This window comes from Ambystoma mexicanum, chromosome 11, assembly GCF_040938575.1.
Source record: "Ambystoma mexicanum isolate Mex_15411 chromosome 11, UKY_AmexF1_1, whole genome shotgun sequence".
Taxonomy (NCBI): domain Eukaryota; kingdom Metazoa; phylum Chordata; class Amphibia; order Caudata; family Ambystomatidae; genus Ambystoma; species Ambystoma mexicanum.
In genome coordinates this window covers 1218344945-1218366679 of record NC_090934.1, presented here as the reverse complement: position 1 = coordinate 1218366679, position 21735 = coordinate 1218344945, and the positions used below count along the sequence as shown (strand labels likewise).

At 43.9% G+C, this 21735-nt stretch overlaps 1 protein-coding gene across 3 annotated transcripts in view; it reads left to right on the top strand.

Annotated features, from left to right (window-relative positions):
• The window catches only part of HMG20A (high mobility group 20A), a 339050-nt gene that overhangs the window by 212373 nt on the left and 104942 nt on the right, over positions 1–21735 (top strand). For all 3 annotated transcript variants that reach the window (XM_069624573.1, XM_069624572.1, XM_069624571.1), the window contains one exon: positions 11223–11355. In XM_069624573.1, the coding sequence (XP_069480674.1) occupies positions 11223–11355 (133 nt within the window). The remainder of the gene's footprint in view (positions 1–11222; positions 11356–21735) is intronic.

The window sequence follows — 21735 nt, the reverse complement described above, 5'->3', positions numbered from 1 at the left end:
AGTCAGACTGTTACATGTGGAGGAAGTCCTGGCAGGAGAGTATACCAGGAAATATGATTGCGAGTCTGGGACCCACAGCCCAATTGCAAAACTTTGAGAGTCCAGAAGAGGAAAGCCAAAGTCTTAGGTGTGTGAAATCGGGGGAAAGGTACCATAATCCCTGGACTGGGAAGTTGAATACATTGTGAAAGCCAAGGAGAAGAAGAGAACCGCGTGACTGTGTGAAATCCTGGGGAAGGGAGCCAAATCCCTCTGGACTGCATATTTTAGGAAATCGATCTCTGGTTGTGAACTGTAAAGAGCCTGAGAAACTCGGGCGAACGGGGGGCCCCCTCCTGAGGATTGTGGAATCTTGGTTATTTGTTTATTTTTGCACCTTTTGAAACTTTGTGTTGGAACTTTGGCAAAAACTACAGATGGTCAGTTGAAAAATTATATCCCTTTGCACTTTATTTTGAGTTTAGCATGTAAGAGTCAGGTTAGGATTGTGGCCACAAGACAGATGACTCTTTAGTTTTGGACATTCTGACACCGACATCCTTTCGTTTTGTTGATGCCGGGAAACCCCTTGTAGAGAGAGGGTGAGATGGGTCTTTCTCCAACCCTCCTTTTTTCTTTAAGAAATGTCTATAGCAATCATCACAATGCCCCTGTGTCCTTACAGAATGTTGTTACTCTAGTATTGTGGACAGGATATCTTTACATAGAAACAGGATGTTTTTTATTGATTCATCAAAGTAAATGTACAAGTAGCCTTACTCCTAGGTTTTTTCATGTGACACATGCCTTATTTTGTTCATTTTAAAAGCAAGAGCCAAAAACCTTGACCCCATGAATCTATGTGGATTCTCCATTGTTTCCTGTTCGCTCTAATTAGGGCACGTACGCTGTCTGCTGCAAATACCAGCACACTTTAGAATATATGATCAAAATGTTAACCCTAGGAATTAGCACTGGTCCCAGCAGCTTTTATTACGAACACATAATGATCCAATTGTGGTTTTGTTCTATGTATGTTTATGGTGGGGTAGAGTGTGAAATTCAGAAACATTGAACCTTTTCTAGTGTGAATCCTGTGGGCATTGAAGATAAATCCTGAAGCCAAACCCTATTGTTTTTCTTTTGCACATTTTATGTGCTGATCCAGCTAGATTGGGATAAAAGCTCAATATAACAATGAAAGCATCGTTATATTGATGTCACAATCCTCTGAAAAGCCCTCATGAGCTTTATGATGCTCAAAAATCAGTTTAGGAATTACATTGGTACATCAAAAGGTGTGATCTTCAGGTTCTCCCTTATGTCATCTTTAACTATCTGGGAAGTATCCTTGTTTATCACATTGTTTTACTATAAGTGAAGTGGACTTAATTCATTTTATGTATTGCCCTGCTCTGTTTTCCTCTTTTCTCAAATGAGTTCTCCTGCTAGATAAACCTTCTCGAATTCAAGTGCTTCTGGTCATGAGGGTATAGATGGGTCTTTGGATGGCCTATATTTTATTCTGAAACCATTGAGGAACTCGTTACTGACCTTTGAAGCTAGGGCAGTTCATTATCATAAGTTACCAATAGCTGCAATTCACAATATATTTACTCTTGATTAACTTGAAATTGCTTTAGTCATCTCTGGCTGTGAAGGCTGCTCTCCCTCCAATTCCCAAGAAACCCATCAACCAAAGAACTTCATTTTTCTTAATATACTATAGAAATCATATAGAGGTTGAATTACTCAAATCATATAATACAACATTGGAAATACTCAAAGCATACAAACATTGGACAAATCAAGATATTAATTTTTGAACATTCAAAGATATAGTATAAATATGGGGCAAATTAAGCAATAAGCTAACTTTAAGTGAAATTAAGACTCGAAATTCACAGTCACTATACAACAATACTGAAAAATCAAGGGACCAAGTGGTATAAGCGAAGCAACTCAAAATTAACGGACAAGCAAGTTGATGTTTAAGCCACATTTCGACCAAATGAAGGTTTTGGTAAAGAAGAACTAATTCATTAAGCACAATTGCATCATTTGCATGGAAAATAACTTCAAAGTATTGAAATATGAATTTTTGGGATGTTAAAATCAAATAGGTAATAAAACCACAAATCTAAATAAGCGGTTTGTTTGCCTACATTTTCTATTTTTCGAATTATACTATAGCACAATTTTAAATCCAACGGCCAACATTCTGTCTTAAATCTATTTAGAACTTAAAGTCTGATCTGAAAAGAGATGTTATTTGGATTGCAATGGCTTTTGTTTATATTACCCCATGTCTCTTTCGTCCTTTGTTTTATCTTTTCAACCATTGTGTGCCGTTCTTCATCACACCTTTCTTCCGGGGGGTGCCATTTATATGAAATATTTGCTTTTATCTTGCTCTTGTAGTAAGTACATCCTTTTTATTAATTGTTTGGGATCTCAAATCTGTAACCCAATTTGAATGGCATTCTTTCCAAGTAGTAGTACTTTGACTAGTTTTATTTTAGCCTCAGTAGGGTGATCTGTGAAAGTGATTTGGGTGATTTTGCAGTGTTTTGCTGAGTATGAAAGTAATGGAGTTTAGCTGAAGAATTCCTTTGATTGGACAACATGCTGCCTGGTGCTCTGTCCTCCCTTTGAGCACTCTCTACGATGTGTCCTTGGAGGACCTGCCTTCTACGTCTTCTCAAACATATTTTTCCCTAGTATTGTTATGTCCTGTTATATTATCTTTGTTCTTTTCCATCTCTTTAGTACTTTCTTTCAGAGATCTAGCCTCTGTATGACTGTTGTCCACTTGCTTTGCTGTATTAGCCATGCTGTCTCCCAAGTCGCCTATGTCGGTCTTCATCTCATCTAGGCCTTTGTCAAGTCTTGCCCTGGAATTGTGATCCAATTTTTAATGTCAGTTTTGAGTCCGTACTTGTGCATTATCCCGTTTGTGAGTTATGGTGGTGCATCATTTGTTGGAACTATGTTATCACATCCAGCCATGTTAGGCTGTTTCTGCATGTGATGCAAGTTATGTGGATCCAATCCACAAAGGCATTCTAGGTTCAACACAGCTTCCATGACTTAACATTACTCAGAAAATGGTGTTGATGTATGGGGATTGCTGTTGTCGGGGCTTCTCATCTCATTATAGTCATGCCAATGGTCAGTGTGCACCTTTTTACACTTTTAAGAAATCATTACAATGTTAAATAAAATGCACAGTATGTTACTCTATAATCCCAATCAAGTTGTAAAACTGCTATTCCAAGTAACCTATTCCATATTGGCCGAAGAGAGCTGAAGCCCTCTTACAGCTGCAAATCAGCAAAGTTGCCAGCATTCTTTTACACCATTTGCATATCAATTGACTATCACTCCTGATCCTTCTCAACCTCTCTGTGGCCTTCAACACTTTTGGTAATGCCATCAGTCTGCAGAGAGCGTTTGGGCCAAGAGCACCTCCATCAAGTTCAGAGTTGTATGCTTTGCCTTAAAGAACCTCAATGGTCTGGCTCCCTGCAACCTGCAAGACCAGTTTTACTAGCTACCAAAAGTCCTTTGTTCTACTGGTACCAACCTTTTTACGGTTCCATCCTCTCGCAGCAAGTACAGAGGAATCGGATTCTTCTGTATACCCTGCCTTCCTCTCTGGAGCTCACTGATTACCCCCTCACCCCCCCGTGCCAACCCCCACATATTCGAGCCAGAAAATCCCTCTTGCTGCTAAGAAGAGCAATCCTAGACCACCTTCTAACCCTCCCTACCTGAATGCATTCTTTCTGTAAACCTATTCTTTCTCAATGGTATTTCCACTGCTCTGCAGGAGTACAGGGATGTGTAGTAGTTAAAAAGCCTATTCAACCACACTAAACTAGTAGTGATCCCATGAAACGGGCACAGCCAGAAAGGAATACCTCTGTAGCCTCTTTTGGTAGCACAGGCCAAGCGCAGGATCCATCTTCAGGAGGAATGTGAGCTGATAGCACAGGAACCCAAACCGTATTTGAACAATAGTTGGAAGAAAAGAAATTCAATCAAAGTTCAAAATATAGGTAGTTTAATCAAACAATAATATACAATCCGATCAGACCATTCTAGAGAAACCTACAGCTGTGAGGCAAACCTAGAATGCCGACGTTTCTGAAAAACTCATTCTGTGTAGATCACTGGTCTTCAAACTGGGGGCTGCCCACCCACCCCCTAGGGTGGCCCGAAGGAAGTCTTTTACCTTCTGACATCCTCCAGAGTGCCTTGCCTGCAGGAAATGGTGGTGGGGGAGACATACATCAGTATTGAGACCTAAGAGAAACCAAGATGTTGGACCCCCTCTCTCATCCAAAATGTCCCCCTTGTTAACTCGAACTCCACTCCCTACCCATGCCTGCTGCCTTCAAAGGGCCACCAGTGGTCAGCACCTTGGTCCGAGAGTGGCTTTATAGCATATCAGTGCTGCCTTTTGAAGCACTGGCTCCCAAGCGGCCTCATGGAGGGGTCCTTTGCCCACACAGGAAGGTGTGTTCTTCCTGCATGATGATGAAAATGCAGCAGCCTGGCTATTGTTATACATAGCAACAGTGGAGAAAGTCATGAGAGTCACTAATGCACATCAGTTTTGTCATAGCTTGGCCCTGCTGCAGAGCTGACACTAGTGCAATGTTTCATTTCATTTTCATTGCTGTACAATTGTGTGCTCTTTGCAACCATGCCACAGTTGGAAATGGCTTATATTTAATGATTTACTGCCAACAAGCTGAGTAAGGCAAACAATTATGATAATTTAGATCATGGGTGCAGACAGAAAAATCACCTCTGTCAGCATGAACATTTGTTCCTGTAGCTGTCAGGAATTGTACATGTAACCTTTGAACCTGCCTTGTGCCACTGCGGGCTGGGAGCACTTGTTGGCTATCTGAGCAAAGGCCCATGTTTGCACTATAATTTTGACATGGAGAATTTATGGGTGGGGGGGGGGGTGGGGAGGTCTGATTAGTAGACCTCCCTTTCAGAAATGGATTAGCAGCATTATTGTTATTATATAAAAAAAGAGCTTGGGCTATTCCGCCCTCACCAGATGGCCATTTTGTCATAAGGCAATTCAGTTTGCTGAGTGCATAAACCTATCTTATCTGGACTCTTTATGCAGGATTTCATACTCCCCTTACTTGGATATCAAAACTTCAAAAAAGCGGAATCCCGGCAAGCCTTACTCTCATTTGGATAGCTTATCTGAAACACTGGTTGTAAGGAGTGTCAAGAAACCTATAAAACGGTTCCTATAAAAGGCACAATAGGAAAGGTATGGTTCAACCAGTTTCTTGAGTAATTTACATAGTTGGACCAAGTTGGGGAAATCAGACCATTAGAATGTATGGAGTGGTGTAGCATAACATTTGCCCCCCCCCCCCCCACCCATCCCTGCAAGCCATGCTGAGCCCCCACGTCCCAGCTTGGCAACAAATCATAGGCCGTGCCTCACTCTGGCTCTGCCTAGCCTACCATGCTTGCACAATACACACACAATCGTGCTGTTGCATGGGTACGCTGCACACTTCACTAGGAGAAAGATATATAAATATGTGTTTTAATGCTTTATAAAGCACACTTTCTGAGAAAAATTGGCTAAAACGCCAGAGCATTTGCAATTGTTTTGTAGGGTAACACCAATCCAAAAATCCAATACATGCAAGTCCCAAGCAGTGCAAAGGAACATTAATGCTTTAATTAATATAATGCTTTGCTATCAAAAATGTGATACCACAATGAAAACATGTCCAACTGGCTGCACAGTGTAGACCAGTCTAGACATGCAATAACATATTACAGTAAAACATGCCATGCCCGGAGGCCTTGAACTGAAGGGTGCCTTCTCCCCTCACCCAGCAGGAGCCCGAAGCAGGATCTATCTCCAGTGGCTCTTAATCCGAAGCGGGCCGCGAGGGGCTCACTCCTACCGAACTACGGCCTCACCATGCGGTTATACCTTCCCTGCTGACCTACAGTTATTGTTTATGTTTTATGTTTGTTTCTTTGATTCGGATTTTCAAGCGAAACAGTGCCGAGGGAAATACCCTCACTTTACATGCCATAATGTATAACTTGCTTGTTTAAAAACCAATAAAAACATGTTGGGAGAAAAAAAAAACATGCCATGCCACATTAAGACATACATACACTGGTTGCACCAAAACACCAGCCAAAGCAATAACACTTATCATGGTTATTTTATCAAATGCCCAGAAAAATATGCAATGCCAAAGTAAGAAACGGCTAGACTGGCTGCACCCAAATGCCAGTCTAGCCAGGTAATTACTTAGCAGGACAGCTTTATTGGAAATGCCCAGTTAAAAAAAAAAGTCAAGCCAAAGTAAGAAATTACTAGACTGGTTGCGCCAAAATGCCTGTCTAACCACTAATAACACATCATACCCGCTTAGCCACAGACATGGATGACCATTATGATTTAGCGCACAACCACCTCCCCCATACCCCACACATCCCCTCTCCCTCCCACTCCCTACCACAACCCCTAAAATCACCTCATCTGCCCGGAATGACCTTCACGCCCCTCTTCCTCATCCCTGTGCTTACGTATGAGGCACCCTTTTGAAGTCATAGAGCTCCCCCTGTAGTATGACACTGACACAATGGATACAATTTGTAAAACCTTTATTGAAAATGTTGGGAGTGGAGAAACTCCTACATTGCCCTATAGCTAAGATGGGAGTAGGCCATCAAGTGATAAACAAAAGAATCCTGGTGGAGTCCATCAAATCACAATGAAATGCTAACAAAAGCTAATGCCTGCCCTATCTCTTGTACAAAAAGTGAAGAGAGGAGAATTGTATGCAAAGGAAAAATCAGTGTTCAAAGGAATAAATGTGGTTGAACCAGCTCTCCTCCCCACATTAGATCTCACGTAGTAAGGCTGTCATGTAGGCAGGATGACGCACTCTGACTCGGTTTCCAACACACTAAACAGTTCCAAAATGTGTATCAAGGCCCGCCTGGCCTTCCACGCTAAAGTTTCTTTTCTTGTCTTTCAAAAATAGTACTTCGACACAAAGTTCACTTGGGGCCCCTCTCTGTCGGGCTCAAACCTCTCACGTCAAAGTTCAACACAAACTTGCAAGGGGCTCCCTTCCACCAAGCTTATTATACTTCAGGTCTCCTTTTTTATTTTTTTTGCATTTTTTTAAAGCACTCACACAGCCCGCGGGCTTTGAGGCGCTGTTACAGGAATTTTGTTTTTTAGTTGCATAATTGTTTTGTCTTAGTAAAGTATTTACAACACGCTTAAATACCCAGAGGTTTCTAAGTGTGGACCCAGGGATCGAACCTGTGTTGGTTTGTGTCATCTTGCTTCCAAGGTGAGCACATTGCCGCTGAGCTATCCTCCCGCAACCTCCTTTCTGTTTGGCTCGGCCCACTTATGGATGTCAAAGACTTGCGAATGTGCTTGGCTTTCTTTACAGACCACTGCAGGACCACTTTGAGTCAAAGTTCACATTTACTCTTGCTTACTTCACTTTTTCTGTTCATCCGCTTTGTTTCAAACAATGAATCCAACACTGAGACATTCGAGTGGGCTACTTCCTTTCGACGGACCACTCCGTTACTTAGTATCACTGATCTCACAGCTGTCCTTGTTTCAAAGTTCACTCACAGGTCTGCCTTTCTTCATGTCTCATTCACATGCGTGCAGTCTTCACTTGCGATATAATGTTGCTACTTCATTCGCTTTAAGACACACCGGTCTCTCAGTTTGCTTGCCAACTCACCGGCTGTATGCCTCTTCTTTTTGTTCTTTCCAATTTATGAGTCAAGGTTAGTACCACAAGCTTGGCCTCGCCTCCCCAACTCTGCTGTTCACCAGGAAGGGTCGCTAGCGTCCTTGAAACACAATGCAATCTTCACTGGTGCGGATCTCGCCTTCTCCACGTGTCTTTCACGGCCTGTCGGAGGCAACGACATCCAGTAGGGAACTTTTGGTGTTTTCGACCGGCTGCTCTCGTCCATTGGTCCGTTGCTCTGCACCAGTAGGTGTGCCCTTGTCCCAGAAGTTCTGCTCCACCTTGCTCGGAGTGTGTCTTTAGGTGTTGCCTTTTATTCGTATGAGGAGAGTTAATTGGTACTAGGTGTATAGAGTAAAGTGCACGACTGCCTGACCAGATTACGGGACATGCCAATACGATTAGAGCGTTAGTCTGGTTGCTCTCAGTCACTCTCTTCCTCGGCCCAGTGTTTGTGTAAAAATGGGGGAGAGGGGAATAGGATGGATCAGATAAACAAAAGAGGGGGGAATACTATGTCTCGGTATCGGTTGCCTCACCCCCACTCCCCAAAAAGCCTCGCCCAAGTGATCCTCCCGCACTGACTGGTCCACCCCTACGGTCTGGATCCAAAGGCGATGGCTGTGCCCTGGCCACCTGAGAAAGAGATCCACGGGGACTAGTGGGTGAGACACCCTCTGGTGTCTCACGGCCCCCACCCCCAATCCATGACATGGAGGCCTTTGTCCTGGAGGCTTCCCTGTCATAGGGTAGGGGGGGAACTGTCATGGAAATAATTTCTTTATGAAGGCAGAGTGACTTTAAAAAGGGCCACCTCCCAGGACATGTTGCAATAGGGTGCACCACAGGGGCTGCGGGGGCCCCGCTACACCAGTGAATGTATGTCATATTCCCCTCCCCCAGCTTGGGTATTACTTAGGCACTTCCTTAACACTCTTTGGGCAGTTGTCTCCTTTATATTCCTACTGTCTTGACAGTGTCTATAGGTGGCTTATGAATGTTGGGTCCAGAAAGGGACTTCCTCTGTCCGTGGCCAAATGCTCGGCTGGAACAGGCTTCTTACAAAGGCCAGGAGCCATAGGCAGACTGGGCATTTCCCTGGCTTTCACCTGGGCCTCTCACCACCTCGCTTCTTCCTGGTCCTGGTTCTCTGGCCCACCAACCCAGTCCATTGCTCCTCAATGTTCTGCCATGTGCTCTTCTGTATGATGCCTCTTTTAGTCCCTCCTCCTCTTCTCTAGACAGTGGTTTTATTTGCGCCTTCCCAGCCTGCCACATGCTCTTTCCTCCACCTACTCTGGGGTCCCCCTTTTTGGTCTGTTCATTTTACTCTCTTTCCCTCTGGTCTCTCCCCCCCACCCCCGTTAACTTGCCCCACTATTTCTTGCTGTTCTCTCCTATTTGTCACCTCTGGTCCTTCCTCTCCTCCCCTTTTTCATTAGTCTCTGCTTCCAGTTTCTCACCCTTCTACTCTTTCAACTTATGGATGTTACACTTGTCGTCTTCTTGCTTTCTTTCTCTGCGTCCTTCTCTCACTAACTTGATATTCCTTATTACTTTCAAAACCCTCCTCTCGCCCTCCTCTTTTCTCCAACACGTGATGTTCCTCCTCCTCCTCCTCCTTTCTTCATCTCCTCTTCCTGCTGTCATCCTCTCCCCTTATCGGGTTTCTCAGTCTAACTCTTTCTTCAACTGCCTCCAAAACTCTGTTCACTACCTCTCCAAACACCTATGCTCTATAGAGGTATCTCTAGCTTGTATATGGGGCTCAAGACTCGTCTCCCTCTATAGCTCCTCTGCCTAATGGGTCTCAATTGTGTATCTTTTGGTTGTGTGGAGTGTGAGTAGTTGATTTCACACACTTTCCCCATCACTTTGGTTGTCACACCTTCTGTGGCTCTGTTGTGCAAGCCAATAGCCAATTGCTCCTCCACTTGGTTCTTCTATGCATGCATGTTCAGGAAGGGGCAAGAACATTGGAGCAATATGCTCTGTGCAACCTAGCTTGCCTCCCTACCCACTCTGCCTTCACTGTCACTTTTCTGCTTCCAGATGTGTCTCTTATTGAGCTGTTCTTTCATTTATTTTGACCCACAAAGAGCGCACTTCAATTGTTCCCAGTCCTCATGGCAAGACGTAGACATGCGGCTTAGGACCATGACATTTAAGACTGTAGTTGGAACGCCGCTCTGGCCCGATCAGGTGATGTACTAGATTGTTGACTATTTCCTCAAAGGGACACCAGGGTACCACCATTGTGTTTTGGGACGGGCATACAAGTATAACTTGTTATAATGTCAAGGATTTCCTTAGGGAATTTCACCAAGAGGGGTATTTTTGTGGTAGAGGAATTGATGAGGCTACCTTGGGTCATAATTGGGATTTATGAAGTTGGTGAGGGAGGTGTTCTTCTATCGCATTTGTGATGAAATTAAGCATAGTAAGAAGTTCTGTCTCTTGTATGTGGAGAATCATCTACATTATTTGCACAGGATGAAGTACTCCAGGATTCTTTCCTGACATAAGCTAATTATTTATCTGAAAGGTGCCTTATTTATTACATTGCTGAAGGTCATTGATCCCTGTTTATTGGACATCCGATTGATTGGTGTGACATACACATTCCCTTCACATTCTTTGACATCTTGTGGGGGTTGGGTAATATGTATTTCTTTTCAAGCCATGCTTTGCATGTTTTTTGCCATACACTACATCAATTTTGTTTTAAACCACTGTGCTGGGTTCTAGTCAGTCATGCTGGTAAAAGAATGTGCTGAGTTCTAGTCAGTCAGAAAAATATTGGGATTGTCATGTTTATGAACCTTGCAAGCTTGGTAGAATGCCACCCCACCATCTAGTCTCTCATTCCATCAGGCCAAAATTTGTCTTCATTTAAATTCATTATTGGACTTAAAAAGACAAATGTCCTCCTGAACAGATCTGCTCAGATGCAATGAATAGAGCCCTAGGCAGCAGAGCTCTAGCTCCTTTCTTCAGGAAATGGGTGAAAAACTAACTGAGTAGAGAAGACAAAAATAGGTTAGACATAGGTGGGAGAAGTCTAGCTCAGAATGAGGGTCGGACGATGACTTGGGATCACCAAATGGTGGCAGTATTGTGCACAGTTAAGGACCTTTGTGTCTTCAAGACTGTGCTACAAATCGTTGTGTGTAGGTTTCTCTTTTGTACCACCTTTCCTTTCTTGGTGCTTTTGGTTTATTCAGACCCTCCATCTCTCCAAGGGAGGCTCTCATCCGGTGTTTATTTAACACTGCATCCCACTTTCCTGTAGTTGGCTGCTACCAAACATTGCCCAGAATTCACAGAGGAATGATGCTGGGGTTGGGTGTAATCGACTGGCTGTATGATTGCAAAGGGTAAGGATGTTGTAGATTAAAGTTTTCAGGTTTGCTTTAAAAAAATGTATTCTTCCTCCAATTTTAGCGTTACCTGGATGAGGCTGAGCGGGACAAAGAACGTTACATGAAAGAACTGAAGCAGTACCAGAAAACTGAGGCATACAAAACTTTCAGCAGAAAAGCACAGGACCGACAGAAGGGCAAGCAGCATCGGCAAGGTGAGGAATAAGGTTTTTATTTAGAGCGTTCAGGAAAGCACATTTGTAGTGGATATGAATTGCACTTGTGGGAGAAGAGTTTGTACCTTTTGTATTAGACTAGATTTTAATGTAGAAAGGAGGCGTAACTGCTCCTCATTGAAGCCCTTAAGTTCTGGTTCTTTCCCACTATGTGTTCTGGCGGAAGCCCCTTCGTCAGTTCTTCCAGATCTTTGAATCAGGTGCATTGACTTATTTGGCTAATTTGATAGGGAACCCTGACTACTGTACCTGCGCTTATGCCAAAACACTTTAGTCATGTTTGAGTCTACTGCAAGCTTGCATGTATCGGAAGTAAGCTGACCTGGGAAGAGCTAACTGATAGTAACTCCAGTCATTAGATCGTTTTGCATTGGCACGCGGGGGGGGGGGGGGATATGGCTGAAATAGAGTTCACAGAGCAACATGAATGATCTTTTCTTGGAGTATCAGCAATACAGCTCAGCAGGCAGGAGAGTCTGAGGATGATGATGAGGATGATGATGAGGAGGAGGAGGAAGTGGAGGATTAGGCATAAAGCATGTGTCTAAAATATAACATGTATTCCTGTTTTAAATTTGTTTCTTTCCTTCTGCCACACAGCCTTGACCCACCACAGTATACAATTTTATGTTTGATTTAAAAGAGTTTCAGGCCTCTGTAGCTTCATGTGTGGGGAGGGAGTGGTAACTGGTTTGCATTTCCAAAAGTACAGTAGTGTTCCATGTATACTTAACCTGATTGCTGTATAGTTCTAATTCAACCACACAGCAACCTCTGTCTATGCCTTTTGGTTAGAACAGCAGTCTCTGTTATCGGTTTCAGAAAGTCATCCCATATTTTTAGTTTTCTTCATCTGCTTCTGTAAGGAAGATTTTTCCACAGCTCTCTGAGCAGGGGTTTGAAATCATCCATCCTAATGTAAAGACAGGGTTACCCCCAGCAAAGAGTTTGACCAAACTCTTCTTATGAGTAGCTATGGCAGAGTAGTCTGGCTTCTCTCAAAGAAGGGGAGAGACTGGTGGGCAGGTACGGTTAGTCACAATATATAAAACAAAAGGTCACACTACACAAAGGTCTACTGAAAATATGTACTCGTTATAGGATTACACATCAAAAACAAAGACAGAAAAGAAAAATAGCAGCATGGGAGCAATGGATGGAGGCGCCCCCGGAAGACTCAAGACGGAGCTACGATGTGGTAGTGAAGACTCTCTGCTCCTCTAGGCCAGAGAGTCTCTATTACTCGGGGTGCTTGGTTCAAGAGTATTTAGCATTGAGCCACCACCGCAGAATCCCAGAAATGGTCCCAGCGGACGGCAGCCAGTCCACCCAACAAGGAGGACCAGGGGAGAAAGAGCAACAGCCAGGAAAGATATCCGGCAGCCTTTAAAAGAATCTGGGGCAAAGACAAAGGAGCCATGGCCTAGCGAGCATAAAACCTGGTCATAAAAAATCCCAGCTATAGACAATTATAGTATCTGTAGTGTCTATAGTATAGTTTATACAACCTAGTGTCAGGGTTGGTTTTCTCCCCGGCACCCCACTACTAAATTTATACTTTATCAAATTTTAAGGAATAAGAGGAGTGCACTGTGATAAATTGGCTAGAGATTTCATAAAAAATCCCAGCATATCTTTGTGGCAATCCACCAGCAATTCAGGTAACAATCTAAGGAATGGGCAGGATCTTCCCTAGATGTGATTTAGAGAGAGGGTGAGAGCACCAGGAACATATGGCTACCGCGCTGAGCTTGTCCAAATAGGGGTGTGATGTCGAAGCAGCCATTTGCAGGAATCCAAAAAGGAAGTGCTCATGTGCCCCATGCAAGGATTAGAAAGTGAGTGTTGAATTCCCACGGTATTGGCTCTTTGTACACAGTTGATAAGATTATTAGGAAGTTCCAATAAGCACTACTCGGTGCACTGAACTACCAATTATATGACCAAGGAAAATCACAGCTTGCCTTGATAAAGACCCTTGAGTGCTTGAAACGTGTGTCGGCACCCACAGTGATAATAAAGGCCTTGTGGCATAACTACATAATTAGTGGATGTCATTTCTCAAACAAACTTTGATCCAATACGACATAGGAACTTCCTACTAATCCCATCAACTGTGTACAAAGCGCCAATACCGTGAGAATCAAACACTCGCTTTCTCTTCCCTAGATGTGCACATTAATTCATGGGTTTAGACAAAATGATGGCCCAAGATAAAATTGCATGTTGCTACCTGGTGTACCTCCCCTGGGTGCATGAGGCAGGTTCCCACTGGCCCGCTGCTACCTTTAAGGTGTAGTATATCCTCATATTGAGGGACTTCGGAAGGAGAGTTTTGCGGGTCCGGGATAGTACAGAGAACATCCGGAGGGTGGGTGTAGAAGTAGTCCAGAAGATAGGTGCAAAAAGTCCCTGGTTCGTGAAACTGCAGTGTCCACGTAGTTCAAGAAAACATAAAAGTCACATTACCTTGGACACTGAAGCCAGGATAGAAGCAGGACATTACGTGCTTTGTGATCCGCCACCAACAGAAGGTGGCCAGAGACATGGAAACAGGCAGCCTTTGTGCATTGCACCAAGTGGAATTCCAAGATGGCATTAAACACCACTCTAACCCTTAATTCCTTGACCTACTCTGCTGGGCAACTATCAAACACACCAGAGAATCTCCAGGGGAAGGTGGTTTGGTTGTTCATGCACTGAACAACACTACCACAATGTTTTACATGCAGAAATAAGGCAGCACCCGATTACCACTCTGCTCAGCGGAAGCCCATTCTATATAGGAGTGGTCCTGGACCACAGGAAGTTCCTGCCCCCCTTTCATCTGCCAGGCACCCACAACTCAATTGCTGGTTCACTGAGCAAGAAACTGCACTACTGCTATGAAGCGGAGCTCCTTGTGAGGGGTCAGTAATGTGAGGCGGACAACTTTGTGAAGGTTTTTCAAAAGATGCTATTTTATTAACGCATAAGGTTTGATATATGCATTACTATCCCTACCCTGAAGAGGATTTTCCTGCCTATCAAAATAAACTAAAGGAAATACTGTAACAGGTTTCTGTCCCTCACACTTGTACATACAACAAACTTAACAAGGAAATATATAGCAATACAAATATAATAGAAATAACCGTTCTGTTCAAAACCTGGTTACTGTTTCCCCATATAACATGGGTGAGTTCCCCTTCCCCAGATTCAAACAGGATCTCAATCAACAGTTCCAAAAGGATAAGTAACATCTTGTAACAAAGTTCCAATAAAGTTCTTTTTTTGTTCCAACTTGAACGAAGTTCAAAATGTTCAACAAGTTTTCATCCCTCCACTTGAGTTCAATGCAACCTCTTCTCAGAAAAAAAAGAATACTGCACAGTTCATTAGGATAAAAAAAAAATTCCTTGTCAGGATGATTCTGCATTAGTTCACAATATAGTGGTTCTGTCACTTCTTTGTCAATACCTTTTAACCACACCACAGTACTTCAATGACGTCCACCCGATCCTCTTTTGTGCCAGGTCTACCACTACAAGGTCCCTTGCCCTGCTGTACTCTGCTGCCAGGACTAATGAAACTACTAACTACTACAAGCACTACAAGCACCTCTGTGGTAAAGGTTCGCTTCAATCAATTTAGCAACGTCTTTTGCTATTCCACAACATGGTGTGACTACTTTGCTTGGGAAGACCGGAAACATATTGGTGCTGTGTGTTACACGCTTTTGATGCCACATGCAATGCAGATTATGCTCCTCTCCTCCTGAACAGCTTCTGTCAGAAGGGCAGCTCTCCTGCCACTCTTGTGTCCCCCACTATTGTATTAACCAAATGCTGATAATGGTTTTCTCTCACTTTTATACCCCTTTGTCTTTGGCAATGTGGGTTTAGGCCAGTTCCTCTTATTGCTTCTTGTACACTCTGGAAATAGGATGTACAAACACTTGGATTTGTAATTGCCCTCTCTTGGCTTTGGCAGTGTTTGTTCTTTTTAACTTGCCTTGATAATACTCATAAAATGTGTGGCTTTGATGGCTTGGCAAAGCGTTGTCCCTTGTAAAATTGCACACCATTTCACCATTCTGCATTACATTTTGCACAGTTACCCGTTGGGACCCTCCGGACGTGACTAACTACTTAACATTCGGACGGTTGCTTGAAATCGGCGAAACCTCACTGGCCCTAGAAGGACCGGTCCTCAAACCCTGGAATGCACGGTTTCTGGGACATTTGCACCGCAACAAACTACACCACGCCAGGGTGAGACCAGATTGGGAGAGAGCACAGTAGGTCCCAGTATGCAGCAGCACACCAACTCTTGCCTCTCCCCGACGTCTGCTCTGGGGTATGTCTGCCAGCCACACACTCCCATTCTCACCCAGTTTACTTCGGAGTACAAGGCACATCAAGCGATAAGCGAATCGGAAAAGCGACCTACAGGATCATTGATTTTCAACAATTGATGTGAGTGTTGTCATGTCCACAGAACCAGTTCGGAGAACAGGCTTTCTTGCCAGTACTTCCTAAAGAGTATTCTCAGGATTTAATGAAGGGTTTTACTTTATAAGGGAATTCGGGTTTTCAGAATCTAAATTGTTACTATTTAGAGATTTATTTTTAATGTTCTCTGTGAAGGCATGAGGACGTACACACAGACAACTGAGTAAAGCTTGGGTCACAAACCTTTATTTAAACAAAATGAAGGGTGGAAAAAGGCCTAACTGGCCCCTATGCTAAGGTGGGATTTCCCTACCTAACAAACTAATGATAATCTGTGTCAAAGTCCAAAGCAAATGTCTGTCTGTGTCCAAAACCTATACTTGCCCTAACAACTACGCGCATATAATGTGTAGGGAAGTCAGCATCTAAATGAGAAGTGTTCAAATAAAAGCTGAGCTTCTTCCAGCTCTGGATTGGGAAAAGGGGTTTTCCGTTCCCAAGATTCACGATAGTTCACTTTATCGAAAGAGGGGTTCCCTTCCCCAAGCTTTCAAGTCTCTCAATGTTACAAAACAACACAATACCTTGGGACACTTCCCAGCTTTTCTGTCAGAGTAGTCTTTCATCACTTCCACCAATATCACAAAGTTCACTTCTTTAATTTCAGCTCACCCAAGTTCTCCTTGACAGTCAAACACACGCTTATGGGTGAGTTAAGTGGTTTTTCCTTTAGGTGGGTGTATGCGGTCTAGGTGCAGTTGTCTGACCACACAGTCCACCCAATACAGTTCACGCAACCAAAACAACTTTGTTCCCCGTAGGCCACAAATGTTAGTGGCTTTGAAAGGTTTTTTTTTTTTACTCCCAATACCTGACTGGTTATGATAGTTTTCACCAACATAAAGATAGTTAACTTTGGGAAATAAAAGCTCTCTGGCAGCAAGCCATTGCATATTCCGGTATCAACGATTTTTCCTTCTTTGAGAAAGACAAATACTTTGTGTCACCCCACAGAATCCTCTTGTTCTCCTGTAACCTTTCTCCTACGAGGTGATCCTCCTGGCTAATACCACCTCCAGGGTCAGGAGGCGGAAGCGTCTCCCTTCCCCTGGCCACCTTGGGAGGAGACTTTAGTTATGGTAGGATTCATCACATCCTCCACAACCAACTCCACCTCATTTTTCAAACGTGGGTTGTTTCGGATATCAAGCTCTTTGCTACCAGGGAGAACACCAGGTGCAGAAGATTCGCCAGCAGGTTCACCCAAGCTGGAAGCATGGGAGACACCTTCATGTTTCTGTGGATGGACAAGTTTCTGTACGCATTCCAACTGTTCCCACTTATCCCCAGGGTCCTGCACACCTTCAGACAAGAATGTTGTAAACTAATCATGGTGGCCCCAACTTGGCTGCAACAGTTCTTGTCGGAAATGTTCAGCCTCTCCTTGGCACCACAATCAGCCTACCTCCTGTCTTCAACCTCCTTTCCAAGACGAGGGGGTTGTCCTTCACCACAACCCTACATCCATCAATTTGATGGCCTAGATCCTGCTTTCTTTGAATTCGGACACATTCCTATGCTGCAGGATTTCTGTGAGGTTCACGGTAAGGCTTGCACGCCCTCAATGATTTCTTGCTATCACTGCAATTGTAAGAGGTTCATGATTTGGTGTGCTGGCAATCCCGTTGATCCCCTTTGCTTCCTGCCTCAGGACATTTTGCCATACTTTCTGTACGTAGCCTGCAGTGGACATACATAATCCTCAATTAAGGTCGATCTGGCGGCAATCTCCAGGTTTACCCGCGTGTCTGCTGTGGTCCCACCACCTCATTACAGAATTTCTCAAAGGTCTTTTTCGGGCTTTCCCGCCTGTGCGGACCCCAGCCCCAGTTTGGGAATTGAATGTCGTTCTTTCAAAACTAATAAGCCCTCGCTTCGAGCCCATGCACAAGGCAGAGATTAAGTTCCTTTCCTGGAAGACTGCTTTTTTGGTCGTCATCACCGCTGCCAGAAGTGTTGGTGAAATCAGGCTTTATCATGCAAACTCCCCTACCAGGTGTTCTACAAGTATAAGGCTGTGTTACGAACAAATCCTACTTTCATGCCAAAGGTGCCCTTTGTCTTTTCATCTTAATGAAACCTTGGTCCTCCCTGTTTTCTATGCCTAGCCCTCTACTCTGGCTCAACACAAGTGGCATTCGCTGGATGTCATGTGGGCTTTGAAGTCTCATATTACCTACACCAAAAAGCTCTGCAAGTCCTCTCAATTGTTTGTGGCCTTTGGTCTTACAGCTGTGGGTAAAGGGCTGGCCAAGTTCTCCGTCTCCCGCTGGCTGTCGGCCTGTGTTTCTGACTGTCACCGTATCGCTAACAGGTCGTTTCCCGGTTGACCTCAAATGCACTTCGCGAGAGCTGTCTCTTCCTCTACTGGCTACCTCTCCTGTGTCCCACTGTTGGATATCTGCAGGGCAGCAACTTGGAGGATGTCCACACCTTCACAAGGTACTACTGTGTTGACAGGGATTCCACAGAGGAGCCCAGAGTCGGACAAGCAATGATCTATCATCAATTCGCATAAGGGGAGCATTTACTAAAGGTGAGCCTGTTGCCTTTGCATGGCGTTTGCATTGTATGCTTTATAATCTTTTCAAACAGCATGTGAATCTATGAAAGCGCCAATGCTGGAGAAGCAATGTGAGTTTGCTTATTGCTCTTCTTTCCTGATGTTGCCACTTTCATAGGCGATATGCTAAATCTGAAGATGGCCTCCAGGTTTCAAGCTAAGGGAGTCTCTGCCTATTGGCTTTGGGGTAGTATGATCCAACACAAAGAGAACACTATAGTGACTTCAGTTTTCAAATTTAAACTGCTTTAATGTTACTGAGGATTCCCTGCCTGACAACAGGGAATATTCAAACAGCATGTGAATCCATGAAAGATACCAATGCTGGAGAATAGAAGTTAAAGATAAGTATCTTATTGCTTTATTCACATACCAACATAAATTATATTATCCTTCCCATCTTGCATGCAATTTTCTGGACTGTGGCAGGCCATTATGCAATCACAGTGACTTTAACTTCAGTTCTTCACAGCATCACACCTGATAAAGAATCTTTGTAGTGCCTTTGAATTTTGTTTACTGACACATCTGTTACCTTTGCCCTTTTTTCTCAAATATGTATTGTGCTAAGTCAGACATAGGAGATGGACACAAAGACATGTTAGGGGTTGACTTTATTAAAGAAAGAAAATGCCTATTCTAGCCACATTGCTAATGTTGGTGGTTCCCTATGCGGTGGTCGCTCCCTAGGCTGAGAAAATAATAGCAGGTGCTTGTCAGGATGTTTGAAAATAACAACATCCTTATCCTGAAACCTACTCTATCCTATGGCCTGCCCTACCACTAACAATAGAAAGACATAAATCAGTCTTCCATAAGTGTTCTGCTCCCATATTGGCGTAGGATGGCTAGAGCTTGACCCCCACCCTTTTTAAAGTACCAGTTATTTTTCTCTTTTCAGGATTCAGTCTCTGATGATGCCCCAAAATAAACAGGTACTCCCAAAAAGGGTTCCTGTCCCCCTCACTCGACCTTGGACACAGTTCCGAAGGAAAATCAGAATCTCTTGACACTCTACTAGTGTTGACCTCCAAACCTCTTCACTAGGCTTCTCATAAGATCAGAACATTCTTTCTCCAACTCAAAAATCCTTTCCTGTATGCAATTGTTATTTTTATTATCTTCAAAATTCTGGTTTGCTCAGCCTCTCGTGGGCTATTGGACCTCTCTGGCCGTATTCTCATGTTGGTTTCACTCCCTCCACGGCTCTTGGTTTACACAGCTGTCCCTTTCAGGGCTTCTGGTTTGCTCAGCCTCTTGTAGACTGTTTGGCCTTGCTGGCCATAGGTGTGTAGCACGTTCTTTAACCCCTTCACGGTATCTCTCCTGGACTGCTTGGCTTCGTCGGCTGTATGTGTGTGACAGTGTGTCTAACCCCTTCACAGGTTCCTTGCAGTCCAACTGCCCACCTCTTCTTTCTCCTTGCTAGCTGCTTAGATGTGTGCTGGTGGTGTCCTTTTGATAAAGGCAGCAATGACTCCAGTACCTGCGGAACTGCACCCTCACATTGGTTCATCGCTTCTGCATCTGGGCTCAGTAGTGCGGGTCTGTCCGGTTTCTCCTACATTGGTCTCATCCTCTAAGTGACCTTGGATCATCGGGCTTGCCTGCTTGGGCTTGGCAGCATTCCATGGGCTCTGGGATTCCTTTGCCCACCACATATCTGACTTGGTCCTGCCTTCAGGTTTGATCGTCACAGAGTTGCGGCAAACGTGCGGCCTGTACGCAGGCCCCTTCTGGCTTCCTGTTCCTCTCCGCCAGGCACCTCCTTTCTTCCTTTTGTCTTCCTCTATATAGTGAGATACTGCACCAGATTGGTTCGCTGTTTCTTGCACAGAAGTCCACAAAGTGGGGCCAGTAGCTAAGTCCTTCCCATTTAAAGGTCCCTTAGCCTCATAATATGGTTTGCCTCCCATATAACCCATACACAATTGGGCTTCTGTCTCAAAGGAAGGTTGCATTAAATCCTTATTTAGGACCACCTTATCCTCCAAAGGGGAGGCCAGCCCAAGTCAGATCCTGCTTGCCTTGTCCACTAGGGAATGTCTTGCATAGCAGGCTCACCTCCCTAGTCCAAAAGGGGGTCGCTCCCCCTTCAGGAGACAGGACCAACTCCTTGGATTAGTCACAGTTTATATCCCTTTTTCTAACCAAACTATGAGTTTTCTGCGAATTATTAATTTGTATTTAAAAACCGTGTGCATTGATGATGTCCAATTGTAACTATTTCTACTGTTGCTGTGTATTGCTTTTATTGCTTTCCATCCCAGCGCAACACATCCCCAATAAGGCATCCTTCACCAGATTTAAAGCCTTATTGAAGGCAGAATGCAGAAAATTAGATTGCATCTTAAAACCTTTATATAACCTCTATTGCTGTTTCAGCTAGTTTGCTGTTCGTAAATACCATACATATGTATTATGTGGCACCCGCAACCCATTTTAGGTCTTTTTCCACTCCTGCCCACATGGAACTGATGTACTTGTTCAAGCTTTACAGTCTTTTTTTTCAAATTTAACCTCCATACTTTTATGTCTTTTGGAATTCTGTTTACTCCTATAACCATCTGCAGTGTGACCACTGCTCTCTATTTCTACAGTGCCAAGATGCCTTGTGATGAAAACATTAAACCGCCAATATCAGTTGTCCTTGTGAAGAAATCTTTCTTCAAAAATGTTTTCCTCTCCAATTATTTAAGGAATGCCTTTTTTTGTAGTTGCAGGACAATGGATTTTGTCCTGAGGATTTTGATATCTACTAGAATTCACCTCTGGATGACCCTTGTCACTTTTAGTTTTGGATCCAATGACTATTAGGGTGACCAAAGAATGTAACTATTTGTTGTGTATAAAAAGAAATTGTCCTGCTTGTAAAGTGTAATCTCAACAGTTGCAGGATTATTGGAGAACAAAATACAATTTCGAATGGATTGTGTCCTCCCACGTATTCCTCATCTTAGATATATATCCTTACCTTCAGTTTCACCTCGGAATTTATTTTTCTCTCCAGCAGAGGGCGCTCCACTTGAGGCGACAACGTTGATGTCCCTCGGCGGCCTCTGTCGAGCACAGACGTCATCGGTTGTATAAAGGCCTCGAGCGCGGCCGTTGGCTTCAGTTCCGTTTTTCCGTTAGCTTTGCTACGGATCGGGACAAAACGGCACTTCAGTTATAGCGAATTATGTCGTCTTTTTCGAACCCATCCACTCTGAAAACGGGTTTTAAGAAATGCCAAAGGTGTGGAAGAAAAATGTTGCTGACCGACCCCCATCGTAACTGCCTCTGGTGCCTCGGTTCTGAACA